Source organism: Prunus dulcis, chromosome 7 (assembly GCF_902201215.1).
Source record: "Prunus dulcis chromosome 7, ALMONDv2, whole genome shotgun sequence".
NCBI lineage: Eukaryota > Viridiplantae > Streptophyta > Magnoliopsida > Rosales > Rosaceae > Prunus > Prunus dulcis.
This window is the reverse complement of record NC_047656.1, coordinates 14,033,489-14,048,654: the sequence shown is the minus strand read 5'-3', so window position 1 is coordinate 14,048,654 and position 15,166 is coordinate 14,033,489. Positions and strand designations below refer to the sequence as shown.

Genomic DNA, 15,166 nt, shown 5'->3' with positions numbered 1-15,166 from the left:
TGAGATAGCTAGGAAAAGGCAGTGAGTAAAAGTGTGGCCTAAGGGATGGGTTCTGCTTAATTATATAGGGCGAGTAGAAGGCTGACTGTGACAATATGCTTATGTGAGTTATTCTCTGCCATCCAATTTCAGTGGACACTACTTGCTTGCCGGTTACTTAGGCAAATTCTACAAGTCCAATTTTTTTTAAACCAAATTTTGGTGATTAAATGATGCAACATGTTTTATTTATTTAAATTCAAACTCGCTTGTAAATATGAGTTAAGTTAATTCTCAAAAATGAACCACTAACAAAAGAGACCCGAAATAAATTAAGCACCATACCCGCAATTTTGGCGACTTTCGAAAAGAAATACGATAATTACAGTGGTTATTGGCATCGAGGGTGGGGTGGGTTACGGCACTAAACATTTTCCTTGTTTCTTTTTTTTTCTAGTGTTACCACACTGAAAAAATCACATGGACATTAGATTGGCGCTTGACGTTTGGTTTGGTTTATATAGCTACACTTGCATATGGAACTATATACATAACAAACATCGAAACCTCTAGGTTTTTAATCGGATCAAATCAAATACGATGTTCTCTTTTGTTTTGTTTTGTTTTGTTTTTTTTATTGCGAACTCAACTACTAAAATGCCACTATCAATTTCATTGTCCAAGGCGGTTACCGTTGCGGATGGACAAGGTCTTCCACAAAACTCATCGGACGGCGGGCATGACATCTGCCGAACCACGTGGGGACTTAAGTCGGTGGTGCAGACATGGAAAGTACTAGAATGGGATCCACTCCAGCTGGACGGTCCTTGATACATTTCTGATAAGCTCGAGATGTCAATCTCAACGGTTAGGACGTTAGGTGGCCGTCATGATTTGATTTTACTGTACATGAATGGCGCCTGATGTAAAAGATCAAAAGATGCTACATGAGACTTGGGACCAGAGAGTCTAGAAGCTACATCACCCAGGCCCTTGCCTTTGGGCCTTGTGGTTGAAAACACACTGGATTTTATCACTTTGTGTGGAAAGATTCAACCAAACCAAGCCACTACCACATAAAATTAGTCAAGTTTTCATCAATAATGACATATAAGTTATAACAAATGAGTAAAAAAAAAAAAAAAAAAAAGAGATGGTAAGTAAATCGTGTGGAAAGAAATTAAACACCACTATTTCAGTTGGATTTGAAATTAATCTCGAAATTTTGATGCGTGGAGACCTTAATGTTGATCTCTCTCACATATAAATAAATGAAACACTGTGACTTCAATTGGATCCGAAAGAATCTCGAAAAAATTTCCTAGGCTTGCCTCTTGGAGGAAGTTCAATCCACAAAGCTTATGAATTATGTCATTTCTTTGGAGTTGTGTTGGGTGATTTTATGTGATATGATATGAGGTTAGTTACTATTGGAACTTGGAATGGTTTAGGCAAGAGTGAAAATATTTGTAGCACCATATTTTCCTTTTAAAGGCAACAAATGTAGTTATTTGTACAAGTATTCATAGCCTAACCCAAAAGAAGATGATTTCAAGCTGAAATTTATACAATTCTCGTTGTGTTTTTTTTTCTTCTTTAAACTCAGGTAAACACATCAGACTTTGCCAAATCCTTCCTATTAATATCATATCACTGGTATTTGTTATTTTCCACATTGATCAAATCAAGCACATTAGTCCCATGCTTGATCTGATCATACCCTATAAACTTCTTTAATGGCACCCAATACTCGATCTGCGGCATCAGGCCCAAACAATCTAGGGAAATTGGACCCCAAATCAATCTCAATAGTCTTCCTCTTGATCAAATCATCCCTCTTCTTTAGGTAAGCCCTCTCATCCTCTTCCACTTCTCTCTTCCCACTAGCACATTGATCCAGCCAAATTCCCAGCACCTCCTTTGCAATGGGACCCACATGGTTCTCTATGATCTCCTCCAGGCTTTGTCGCTGCCCATCAGCCTCTGCTTCAATCCGAACCAAAATGGCTGTTGGAGACACAACACTGCGGATGTATAGCGATGAAGAGAAGTAGGGTTTAGCCTCAGCAAGTTTGTCAAGCCTTTGCCTGGGTGTGTCCAGTTGGGTGTCTTGATAAAATGTTTGCAGGTAGTCAGGGTGGAGGACAAGGTCTTTTCTGGGAGGCAAGTCAAGGATGAGGACCAGGGAGGTTGGGCTGCTCTGGATGAGCTCAAGTAGGAAATTTGGTGCATCTGTGGTTTGGTTCAGATAGGATGAGAGGCTTGTAATGTTCAATGCTCCACCTGTTGGTAGCTCACAGTGCAGCCAACTTCCTAATATGAAATCAACCTGAAACATAAATGTCAATTAAGAGGTATAAAATTATTCATCCCTAGACCATGTATATGTAAGAATCAAAAAGTTTATCTACAAACTTCAAGAGCAAAGTCTAAGGTATATGTACTAAGTTTTATTTTATTTTTGTGGCATATGGAGTTAGGCAAAAGATTGTTTCGTACCGGCTACTAATATGCAGTACTTGTTACATTATCGATATTCAGTCAGTATTTGTTTAGACAACTGATATTGATGGAGGTGGATTCGAACACAAGACTTTGGATGCAAAGTAATTAGCGTAATCACTTGAGTTACAAGCCTTATGACGATGTAGATACTACATTCTACACTTGTTATATTACATTTTACAATTAAAAATTTAAGGGATGTCCAATTTCAGCCCCCCAAAAAATGATCCATAAATGAAAGAAATCAACCCAATTTACTCTCATAAGCTAATCACCCACTTTAAAACCCAATTTGCATCAAACCATTACTTATCCACATTTTCACTTAATGAAGTGTCCAAGTTAGCACCAAATAACCACACATTGTTAAGTAGCATAAGTAATTAACTATATGCATCACCTATGATTTTGTTTGTGAAAAAAAGAACAAGAAGAAACAGAGGGATTGAGAAAAATTACAGGGGAGGAGGCGAGGCCGGATCTGATGTGGAGGGATGCATGGTTGGTGCCAGTCTCGTTCTGGTAGTATTGTACGTCGGGAGGAAGGGTACAAGGGAGGAGCTCCGAGCCAAGGCGCGTCTCTAATATCGATACAAGATCAACCATGAGGTTCCTGTGTGGGGCCGACACGTAGGGGAAGTCTGTGAACTTTATTTTGCTCGCTTGGTTGTGAATGTCCATGGGAGATGATGCGGCGCGGATGCAGGAGGGCCTTGAGAGAAGTGTAGATGAAGGTGAAGAAGAAGCAGGGCGAGGGAAAGAGGAGGAGGGCGGTGGTGGAGTCCGTAAAATGTGGCGGAAGATAGCAGCCATTCATTCAGTGTTCAGTGGCTTTTGTGTTATCTATGAGTCTCGTGCGATATTTATGTGGCCGAAAATATACTTTTAAAATATATTAATATTTAAATAGTATAGCCGGGCGGCTATACGCTTAAGTATACCCGTGCGGCTATACTCTTTAATAACTTACTGCAATTATATTTCCCGCCACCGATCTCCTGTTCAATTCACTTTCGTTTGTACACAGTTCAACCTCTCTAAGACGACACCGTTTTTCATTTCAGATTCAATACTTTGCTGCCTTAATAATCGGTGATCATTTGTTTTTTTTTTTTTACAATGTAATTTTACTTTACATTTGTGACCCCGGGTTTTGATATTGCGCTGAATTGCTTCATTTTCGGAGTTCTCTGTTCTGGATATAGAGGTATTCTTCGTTTCCAATCTTTACCTCTTGTTTTGTTGCTGAGAAAGCTGTGGCGAAAATAGAATTGAAAAAGAGAGTTTGAACTTTGGCTACTTTTTGTTGTAATTTGGGTTCTTTCTTAATACAGTTTGTTTCTTCTATAAAAACAAAAAACAAAAAAACAAAAAGAGTTTGAACTGTAATGGTCTCTGTTGCCTTTTTGTTTTTAGGTATAAAAAATTCAACTCTACTTTGCTGAGTACTTGTGTAGAGCTTAGTTGAAGATAATCTGCGTCTTTGAAGATACTGCATATGCATTTGGAACTGGAGTTTCAAGAATGCCCTCTTTAGATTATAAAAAGTTTAGGGGGAGGAGAGGCCACCCATTCCAAGGCCAAGGACATACGAAAGCCTCTTTGAGGACTTACAAACTGGGTCTTAGTCTCATTTTTTATTTTTACAATTTACTCACCAAGATGAATTGTTGGTAGCTTAACTCGAACCTAGGCCTTGATAGCGAAGAGAACGATCCTTACCAACTCAACGAATCCTCGTTGGCAATAATGCCCTCTTTAGTTACTCACATTTTGTAGAAAAAAAAAAAAAAAAAAGAGGAAAGAATTTAATAGAAATTGGAACCTACTTTTTTGGTTATTTTGGTTTAAGAAAGCTAAAAGTGTTAGTTCAACGAAATATGAGTTAGTTTTGTGTCGAAAGCTAAAAGTGTTAGTTCAAAGAATGAAGACAATTCCCTTAATTGCCTGAATTTGAGATCTAACAAAATCTAGAATCATCAATCCAAATTCATTTACAAGAAAAGTGGAAAATGATTATGAAGTTTCAAATGATGGGGGGCAGAGGGACCCTTTTGAGTCGGATTGCCTTTTGATCTCCACGGCCCAAAGTAGCATCATTTGAACAGCAGACTTCCAATTCAAAAACCATTCATCCTTATTTCAACTATAATATTACACAACCGTAACTTTTCTGTCTATTGCTTCTTTACGGAACTACCTTAACCGTTTGGTGTTTCATGTAAAATTAAAACAACTTCTACAGTAACAAAGTTTTTCAACATCATCCGGGCAGGCGCACAGGCCTTTTCAGCTAGCTCAGTTGCATACCTTCCCGCTCTTCACCATCGGCGCGCCGAACTCCGCGCTCTTCATCTTCTTCGCGTAGGTCCCGCCAACACCAATACCAACCCCAAATTTCTCATCTCGCTCCGTTCTCTTACTCTTCTTCTTCTCGTTCCCTTTCACCCAAACCCCAAACAGCTTCAAGCCCTCCTTTTGTTTTCCGTCGTCATCGTCATCATCAGCAGCATCATTCTCATCACGATCAAAATCGAGATCATCATCATCATCATCATCATCATCTACATCACGGGTGGACACATAGCTTCCTTGCCGCATGATGCGATTGATCTGATCGGGCCCCACTTTCAGGTAATCCATCAGGAATCCTACGAGCTCGTCGCATTGCTTCTTCGTCTGCGCCAGCTCCGAGCTCAAATTCTCGTTCTCCTTCTTCAGTTTCTCGTTCTCGCCCGACAAATCAGACGCTTGACCCATGGCCGCTGTCTCCACCGACCCCGGGTTCTTCGAGTCCGGCGACGACGTCGAAGTCGACGCCATCTCCTCCCCCGAGTTCGATGGAGTCGACGGCCCTCCGGATTTCTCGCTGGCCGTAGCCTTCCCCGGCCCCGCCGTCACCGATTTCCGGCGACGGATTTCGGAGAGGAGCTCCTTCTGCCCTCGCCGGAAGTTGTCGTTCGCGAACTCCCATTGGTCCGGCACCGTCTTTCGAAAGCCCTGTAATTGAAGCAAAACGCACGCTTAGTTAATTGATAATTAAAATTTAACACGTCCACGGAATATTTGATTATTTTGGAAACTTCGATTTTCCGCCGTCGTATTTGGAAAAATGGAGGCAGATGGGCCACGTTTGCAAGTTTTTATATTATTGAGTTGCACAACCGATAATTTAGAAAAATTATAAAATACTACAGTAATATAAACGACATGATTTCTTTTTCTCTCTCTTTTAGATCCTACTATCTTACAATTTACATAAAATAATTTTGCATAATTGATGTCATCTTTGATTAATATAACACAAAAATCAACCATAATTTTTTGTTCTTATCTAAAAAATTACTCAGTCGCAGTTTCCCCGTTAATGGATTGATAATTATTTGTAGTTTATTCCTGGTCACAATTTCAACACCAACAAAAAATGGAAAGGCTCAACCCATACCCAGTTGCAAATAAAACAATTGTATTGACCATTGGCAATTATTTTCAACGTTTTTCTTTTTCTTTTTAAATTGACAAGAAAGCTTCACCAACTGTTTTTATAATAAAAAATTAAAAAAGAAAAAGAAAAAAGAGAACAAGAATCTCTATGGAAAATTTTCAATTTCTAGTTTTGATCTCATCTTTGTAACTAATATGTAATATTGAACATATATTGGCGCAAATGTAAAAACAGTAAATTTAAAATAAATAAATAACCAAACCAACGTAATTTAAGATGGTAAATAACACTAAATTTCGTTTGGTGCACAGTAGCCGTCTAATCCTCAAATACATAGTTCGGTAGTTATAACAAAAAAAAAGGTAAATAACAGAAATTAATTACTCACATAGGTGTTAAGCTGGCGGACGAAGCTTGAGAAATTGTTGTGCTTGAAATATTTAGGCAACATATCCCTGGCAAAATCCACAGTCTTCCAAACAACAAACGTTGTCCCGCTTTCGTTCCACGAGATGACATCGTCCCAGCTCGGATCGTCCACCAACTGATACGTCTTGGTCAAAAACGGCGCCGGAACGGACCTTTGCGCCATCTTCAACCGATGGATAAAGAAAAAAAAAAGATACAATAATAAAGACGCAAAAAGTGAAAAAAAAAAAAAAACCTTTGGTTACAAAATGTAATTGAGCTAGCAAAACCCACAACCGCTTTTGGTTTTGGGGATTGATTGAACTAATGGGTTAGTTTGGTTAGGAATTTAGGATGAGGAGGAGGGATTAGGACAACTAAAAAGGAGAAGGGCAGTGAGGAACTCCCAGCCCCAGCAGTAAAACCCAGAAAGGAAGAAGCGAGACAGGACGGTGTTGGTTCGAGCTTTGCCTCTACCAGCTTCCATGGCGATGGCGGTTTTGGGGTGGAAGCAGAACCAAGACCATAACTCTTGTTTCAGTTTCTTTCTCAAGGCTCAAACAAAAGCTAAGCAAATACAAACTCTCATCTACCGCATTCGTGTACGTGTGTGTCTCTTATAATGGAGGAAGAGACCACAACAAAATTAAAGAAAGTGACGCGGGTTCTAGAAATTTTTAGAAACCAACACTTTCTTCCTGATAAATATAATATAAAATGGTACGGTAATTTTTCTTTTTCTTTTTTTGCTAGATTTATGTTTGAATCTAGTACTTATCTCGTCAGACTCCGAAGAAATTATAAATTAGTACTGTATTACTATGTTTTCGTTGAAAATATATCATGTCATTTTTAAAAATAAATAATAATTTTTTTTACTGGTGAATGAAATACTTTTTTTTTTAACTTTAAAATTATTATTTTTAATTTTAAAAAAGAAAGAACTTAAAGAAGCCGCCAGAAATCACCTCTCACCAGAACTCAATCCCCATCCTCACACAGCCACCCAACCCAATGGCCCATGGATTAAGAAAATAAAAATTAAGAAAGCAAGCTTATTTAGATAAGTACTATTAGTTGACGTGGTGGTACGATACTACTAACTAATAACATGATATAAATGCAGATGTAAAAGTGAAGTGTCTGAATAGGACGCATGAGTGACACGTTAAGTAACAAATTGTATTCTTGTTAGTTCGTGAAATGCATCAGCAACTCGTCGAAATGCGTATAGTTTAGACATTTTATTCAAATGTTTCATATATAATGTTTTAATAATAAAATTATGATGTAAATGCATTTTATTTGAGTTTTTTTCTTTTTAAAAAGGATAATCTTTTTAATAACGGATAGCTAACGAATTTTGTTGATCTAATGAGTTGAATATTCATTCAATATTTATTATAATTAAATTTCTAAATGGGTGAAACGAGTCATATTGTATTACTTGTTATAATGTCGGTTGTTTTTTGTATTTAGATTTTTTTACCCGTCAATTTAACATGTCTTTTTTAAATTGAACTAATTTTCACATCAAGCAAACCTAACCAACACATGACCATTTACAATATCCTTGTTAATTGTATATCTAAATAAGAATCAATTTAATTGAGGATTTTTTTATTTTATTTTAAGATCTTTTTTTATTAAAAGATGTGATATTATACTAAACTCACACACACTACATAGATATAAATTTAAACGAGGATTTAGATTCATAAGATAACATCATAAACATTTTACCTTCCTACATTTTGTGATAGATTTGATATATATAAATATATATATATAAAAGAAACCCCACCACACGAACCCCACTTTAGTCGTGTTTCAAAGATGATATAATTAAAAGTGCTTAGCTTAGGACAAGGGGACCAACAACACGCTTTTTCTTTCTTGAAGAAAATGATGAGAGAGGTGGATCCATTTTAATATATATCTCTAATGGGAATATAGGTGGGAGTTCTTTGATCGCTTCTTTCTTCTTTGAGGGGGAAGCTTCTACTCCATTTCTTAAGATTAGAGGGTGGTCGTCGATCTATCACTTGCATCAATCAATCTCCGTCCACGTGGCATTCACCGTTTTTTTACTTTAAACAATGTGTAGAGAGACTTTAGAAGAAGAAGAAGAAGAAGAAGAAAGAAGCATTTTTCTTAAGCGGGACAAGAATAACAGGTTTAAATATAGACTTATATTGGCCAACAAGTCGATCAAGAGCCTTTTTCTCTCTTTACCTAACTCCTTCAAACTTTGATTAATTTCTTCCTTTCTTCGTTACCCCTTTTTTTAAAAAAAAAATTTGACAAACAACTATAGACCCCGTGATCAAGAGAGACTTTCATGCACGGGAATAGCATTTTTTGCTATTCCCGACTAATAGCGCAATAACACGCGATATAACATTTTCACATATTATTGCATTATTGATTAAAGATAGTAAAATAATATTATCCCTATTATAAGAAAGTTTTTCTGCTTGTGACCGTCCAAACAAATAGTTGTTGTTGAAACTTTAAAGAATAAAAGCAAAAAGTTAACCTTAATATCCAATCTGAATTATTTGCCAAAAGAAAAAATCTCATTTGATTTATATAGTATAGTTTTATTAAACTAAATGAAAACAAAAGCTCACACAACACAAAAAAACATATATAAAGGATTTTTAAAAGCAAAATCAAAATTTGAGGAGCGTAAAATGATTTTTTAAAGATGTATAATGATATATTGTTAGTCATAAGACACCTCCTTCCTCTTTCTTTTAAAACTTGATATATTTTGGTGCCTCAATGAATTTTTAAAGGAAGATATAAGTATTTGGAGAGAGAGAGATTTCACATCTGTATTTTAATATCTTATCTCTCTAATTAAAAACCAACAGCCTAATGACATCTAGCTACTGCATAGTTTGATGTTCCAATTACTTCAACTATATATATATGTATCTTATTGTAACTACTTCGTTATCTTTTACCTAAAAATAAAAAGGATCCATTTAATCAAAGAGGAAAATAACAGGAGAAAATGCTTTGCTTTGTGGGCCCAATTTTTGGAAAAGTTTAGAGAGTTAATTATCTCACTAGCATAATGTAAAGGAAAATACTTTCCTTCTTATCAGGTAAGTAGGAACTCTTACATTTTTGTCAATAACAGTGTGACATGTGTGCAAAAAAATTTCTTTACGTGTTTTTAATAAATTATTTTTGCATATGTGTCAAACTGTGATTCACAGGAATGAAAAGTATCTCCTTACCTGCAAGAAAACAAGTAGTATATTAATGTAAAATAGATTACCAAACACCTTTGACCCCCTAAACAATGGGTATAAGGGTTTAGTGAGAGAGGTCTTCTTTCGTAAGTTAAGCTGCCGACATGTCACGAATCAATGATTAGATACTTACTTATCAGGTTCATCTGTCTCAAATGAGTACATTGAGTGTTTTTGTGAATTAATGCAAACAACCTTATCAATAGCCTAAGTAACTTCATGTCGAAGTTAGATTGCAATGGGACTATATCTTTTCTGGATGATCTTAAAACCTGTAAGAAACCAAAAATGAATGGATATATATGATGTTATATATATTAAATTTTATTAGGAAAATTATCTTTGTAATATTTTTTATTGATAAAATGATATTCTAAATAACTCTAATGTATAATAAATAAATATTTTTTCAATTTATGATCTTAGCGATGGAGAGGGTTGTTTTTTTTTTTCTTTACGTGTTTACCTACTGGGATATGGTAGAATAAGAACAAAAATTGGTGAAATACACAACTTCTACGAACAAATTTTCAACATCAAAATTTCTTTCCCATACCAATCATGAACAACAAAGATCATACTAGAGAAGTTTTCTTCAACGAAAAGTATAACTACAATTAGAATTTTGTCAAGGAGAAGGTTGATGAAAACGACCGCCTTGTAGCTCTAGGTGATAAAAATCTTGTGGCACAAAAACAATTCTGTAGCTGTCACAGGTTAGAATTGAAGAAGCAGCCCAGCCTTCGTTTTCCAGGAGCTGAATAATCTTTGATAAATCAATGGTAGCCTAATATATAGCGTGAAGTAGACGAAGCCTCACATATTCATCTATTTCATTTCATGCTACGACAAACTTTGGAATTTTGTCATTGAAAATATTGACTGCCTGCATCTCTCTGCCCTTCCGTTTGACTTGAATGACCCTGTGACCAAAGGACAAAGCCTCACACATGAAATTTTCAAGAGATTTAAAGAGGTTTTCTTTTTAGTTTTAGTTTTGTTTTTATTTATTCGCTTTGATTTTTCTTCTTCTTCACTTCTCTCCTTGTTCATCTACCTGTCTCAAATTTCTTCCATATCTTTTTTCCTCTCGATCGGTCTCTTTTTCTTAACAATGACATTGGTTGTCAAAAGCGTGTTTATCTTTCCTAGTGTTGACACTTTATTTCTTTGGTGCGTTTACACCTAATTGGTAAAGCTTGTTTTTTTTTTTTGTTTGATTCAATACTTTCGGAAATTTAAAAGCACAAAGAAAAAATTTAATAAGATTAGTATTATGAAAATAAAACTGGCAATTTATGATTGGGTTTCAAAAAATTATTTACACTAGAGATACTATATTTTCTAAGAAATGAACATAATTTTTATTTTTATGAGAATGAATACGTTGACGGATTAAAAGACGAGGTTGATTGATTGACATGTTATTATTTCAATGGTTAAAAACACCGTTGAATACGTTGGCATATGTTATGGTAGAATTGTTGTTTGAGCTCAAATTTTAGGTTTTAATTCTCGAATTTTGAGTACTGAAAGTTAAGCCTAAAATAACTAATAAGAATCAGATGCCAAATACGCAGAGAGGAAAAAAAAAAAAAAAAAGAGAGTTAAAGTTGTTGATGGCTGCGTTCCATAAGACAAGTCATAGATTCATAACAAGTTAGGGTTGGGATAGAAGAATTATTTTGGGGTGGGGAGGTAAAAGAAGCGAGAGAGTAAACGATTTGGTCAATTTCAACAACTTTCATAATTTAAGGAACTTGGTCCTCCCAATTCAAGAAAAGTGGCCTCTCGCATCGCTGAATCAAACTGTTGAAACAGTAGGTATGTAATTTAAATGGAAGTCATTTTCATAGACCCAACATTTGCATGCGCTTGTCGAATGGGGCAGGGCCAGCCATCGATCGTAGGGTTTTGTTGACACCATAAAGGCTCATAATTAAATTATTCTTTCTTCCTTCCTAAGCCTGCTGGCTATGGCTCCTGTTTTGTAGGCGTCCAGAACTTGCAAGAGGCATTGAAATTTCATACTCAAGCAGTCAAAGAGATGACCAGTTTAAATAAATACACACAAATATCATTAAATTCCAGATGTCCGAATGTTATTCTGACGTCCACCACATAGGAGAGTTTCTATATATATATATATTTAGGGGAGCAGATTATGACCATTGAAACAGTCATGTTTTAGACTGACGTGCCTTAAGGTACATACATGGTCTTTTTCGACTGTTTTTATGTATATAGTTTAAGTGTAAAAATAAAATATGGAGCTTTTCTTTAGGTCACAGAATAGAAGAATTTTTCAAATTTAATTAGTCATTTGAATGAATCGTAGTAGTTAGCCGTAATTGTAAGCATGTAATGGAATTTGAAAACATTTTTCAGACGCGTCTTTGAACAGCAAATAGCCTTCATCACGACCATCTTGTAAGTTTCACGTTTTTAACTGGCGAAGTTGAACTAACATGTGGGGAAGCTTGATTTTAAACAATTCGATCATCCCATTGAGAGTCTAGAAAAGAGGCAACCTATCAATCAATGTCTATACGAAGACAAAAAAATTGGGACGAAAGTTCAAAGATCTATCCAACTTATCATATTCCCGCGACAAGAAATTCAACTTTTTATATAGATGATTTTTCTCAAATTGTAAACTAGAAGAAAATATAATATATATTGTCAGCCATTTGGAAGTTTGTTTGAGTAGATTTTTTGGTGCTATGCATGGTTCCAAAGGAATAAACAAGAAGCGAATGTCAACTCACACCAACTTTGAAAGCTTGAGAAAAGGATTTAAGTCCTTTACAATTAGCAATTTGGCTTTATTTATTAGCAACTTGAGCAATTTATATATACAAGGAAACTGAAATATTATGCTTGCTTAACTTTGAATCTGTGCCGTTTATTGCAGCTTGTACGAGTTTATGGCTTTACATGCACTTTCTGTTCGCTCGCATGGTTCTGTTTCTCCATGTTCTTTCAGTTGTAATCTGTTTTGGAGTGCTCTCCTGTTAATGAAAGTTTCTTATTGACCAAAAACAAAAAATAAAAAAATTGCAAAGAAAAAAATATATCAATGTCAAATCAATAGGATTATGGATTGTCAAATTGTCAATTAAAACTATTGACATTCAGAAATATGTCTTAACGTATTATTTTGATAAACAATATAACCATATAAGAGTATTCGCAATGAATTTTGATTTAGAAATATGTCTTATAAAGAAGATTTGAAAAACTCTCTCAAAAGAAAAACTACATGGAAAACCCAAGGGTCTCTGCGATTTATTCCAAACATGAAGAAACCTTAAAAAAAGATGAGGTAGAGATTCAACATCGAAAAGCAAGTGAAGATCCGATGTCGAGACACATCTGCATGTGATGAGTAGAGGAAAATCATAACAAAACAAAAACAAATAGAAAAAATCTTTTGTCTTTAAAAATAGGGGAAGAGATGATAAAGGAGAAAGCGAGAGGGAAGGAAGAACAATGGCGTCCTCTCCTCTGAAAATGAAAACTGCTCTAGAATGTTTTTTTTGGAAGAGAGGGAGTTAGGATTTTTGGGAGTCCACTCCCACTAATTCATTTAGCAAGAGTTTATTTATTTATTTTATACCAACAGTGATTTTAACAGAATAATAAGTTTAGTCAACTATCAAGAATGGATCTTAAAGGGCAGAAAGATGAACTGCTACACGACATAGACGCACACACTGGTCTCTTTGTTTTTGGGCCCTAGCAAGAAACTGAAATATATTTCAATGCTTTTGGTTTGCTTGGGTCTATTTTAACTTTGTGTTCCTTATCAAAACCCAAAAAGAAGAAGTTTGTTGCTCAAATGCACATGCTCTGTATATGCATTTTGATTTGGATTTGGACAAGGAAAGTTAGGAATACTTCTCTTTCCACTCATGATATTTGGAAGGCAAATTTAAAAACATCCCTGATTCCCCTCCCTCTTGCACCTGAGAAAGAACTTAGATCGTATGGGCATCGGCAATCATGTATATGACCTGATAATCAAACGCATGTGTTCACTTGAACTCGACACACATGCTGTGCAGGTGTGTTAGCTAAGTGTACAACGTTATTGTGTTGCAGTATGATGCCCTACTGTTCTTGAGTTTTATGATTATACAGGTCCACAACTGTGGGCCCTGGTTGGCCCACAATGGGCAAATATTGGTTGGAAATCTTGATGAATGGGCCACTTATGGTTGACAACACTTGATTGCTCGTATCAATATTCAAGGCCTTTTCATTTTGTTAAACCGATTCGAGATGTTATGTTGTTAAAATTATAAATTTGAAAATCATTTGTATTTTAATGATGTTTTTTTTTCTTACTATAAAAGAAGTCTCAAATTCGAATTTCTCTTTCTCGTTTACCAGGTAAAAAAAAAATCTTAAAAAATAACATTTTTCATGTTTTGAATTGGAGATCCCACTTTCAGTCAGTCACAGTATGATTTATACATAAAGGGCACTTGCATTGTGCATATTTTTAATTCTCTTTTGCCATATGATCAGGACCAGGCTTAGTGCTTTTGGTGGTAATTGTTGGAGCCAGCTATCTGTTGCACATGTTACCAATTCAGATTGACATTGACAAAACTCTATTAGTGCTAATCCTTTTTTTTCTTTTTTTTTTAAAAGTGCCAACTATCTTTGATTTTAGTCGTACATGTTGAAGTATCGACTAGCTCTTATTTTAGTCATATGTTTCTTTTTAATGTTAAATATCTAAATACCGACTAACACTTATTCATATTACTCAACCGACTAACTCTTATTCTAGTCATATTTCTCTTTTTAATATTAAAAAAGATCTCAAGTTGTATTGCCCTAACCTCAATTGTCGGATGGAAAACATAAAAAACAAAACACAAAAGTTAAAGTGAATGAATAGGTTTTTAAGGTAACTTGCATTTTGATTAACACTAAACTCTATCATCCCAATTAAAATATTTTTTTAAGATATCTTAAACTTTAATGGATTAACATGAAAGTTTAACATATGAAGAGAATCTTCTTCAGCGGTTCCACTTCATTGCCTTCCCCTTCAAGAAATAATATAAGCCGAGCTGTATCCATTAAAAGTATGACAGATAGGAGCTTTCTTGTTCAGTTTCCATAGTTAAACCACGAAAAAGTGAAAAGACAAATTTATCATTCTTTAACAACCCTTTGAACCTTCTAATCTTAAGGATAGGGATGAGAATGAGATATTATTTACTAAATTCGATACACCACCTCAACATGTCTCGTGATATCTTGAACAACTAAATGTTCTAGAAAAAACGCTAATTCGAACAAGAATATTCTTCATTGCATTATAAAAGACATGTTTTATTGGGAGTGTAGTGTGTATTATATAATCTGTCAAAAGGAAATTACAGAACCTATTCGATCAAAGTACAAGACACAAACATTCAAACAAAGCATCTAATTTGACCTTTTTTTACATCTGGGTTCAGACAGAACACAAGTCTTGTACTAAATACTAAATAAGAACCCAAAATAATAATAATAATAATAATAATAAAAGATAGCACACAAA

The 15,166-nt window shown here is 35.1% G+C and overlaps 2 protein-coding genes across 2 annotated transcripts; both read right to left on the bottom strand.

Moving 5' to 3' along the window:
- Window positions 1-1,541: 1,541 nt before the first annotated feature.
- Window positions 1,542-3,301, bottom strand: LOC117634688 (red chlorophyll catabolite reductase, chloroplastic). Its single transcript, XM_034368875.1, has 2 exons — window positions 2,944-3,301; window positions 1,542-2,308 (listed from the first exon to the last, which is right to left on the bottom strand). Exons 1-2 carry the CDS (start codon window positions 3,295-3,297, stop codon window positions 1,694-1,696), a joined length of 969 nt encoding a protein of 322 aa, XP_034224766.1. The 5' UTR covers window positions 3,298-3,301; the 3' UTR covers window positions 1,542-1,693.
- A 1,126-nt stretch (window positions 3,302-4,427) lies between these two features.
- On the bottom strand, window positions 4,428-6,957 carry LOC117635741 (heat shock factor protein HSF24). The gene is made up of 2 exons (XM_034370098.1): window positions 6,318-6,957; window positions 4,428-5,484 (listed from the first exon to the last, which is right to left on the bottom strand). The coding sequence occupies exons 1-2, from the start codon at window positions 6,519-6,521 to the stop codon at window positions 4,783-4,785; spliced, it is 906 nt and encodes a 301-aa protein (XP_034225989.1). The 5' UTR covers window positions 6,522-6,957; the 3' UTR covers window positions 4,428-4,782.
- Window positions 6,958-15,166: the final 8,209 nt, after the last annotated feature.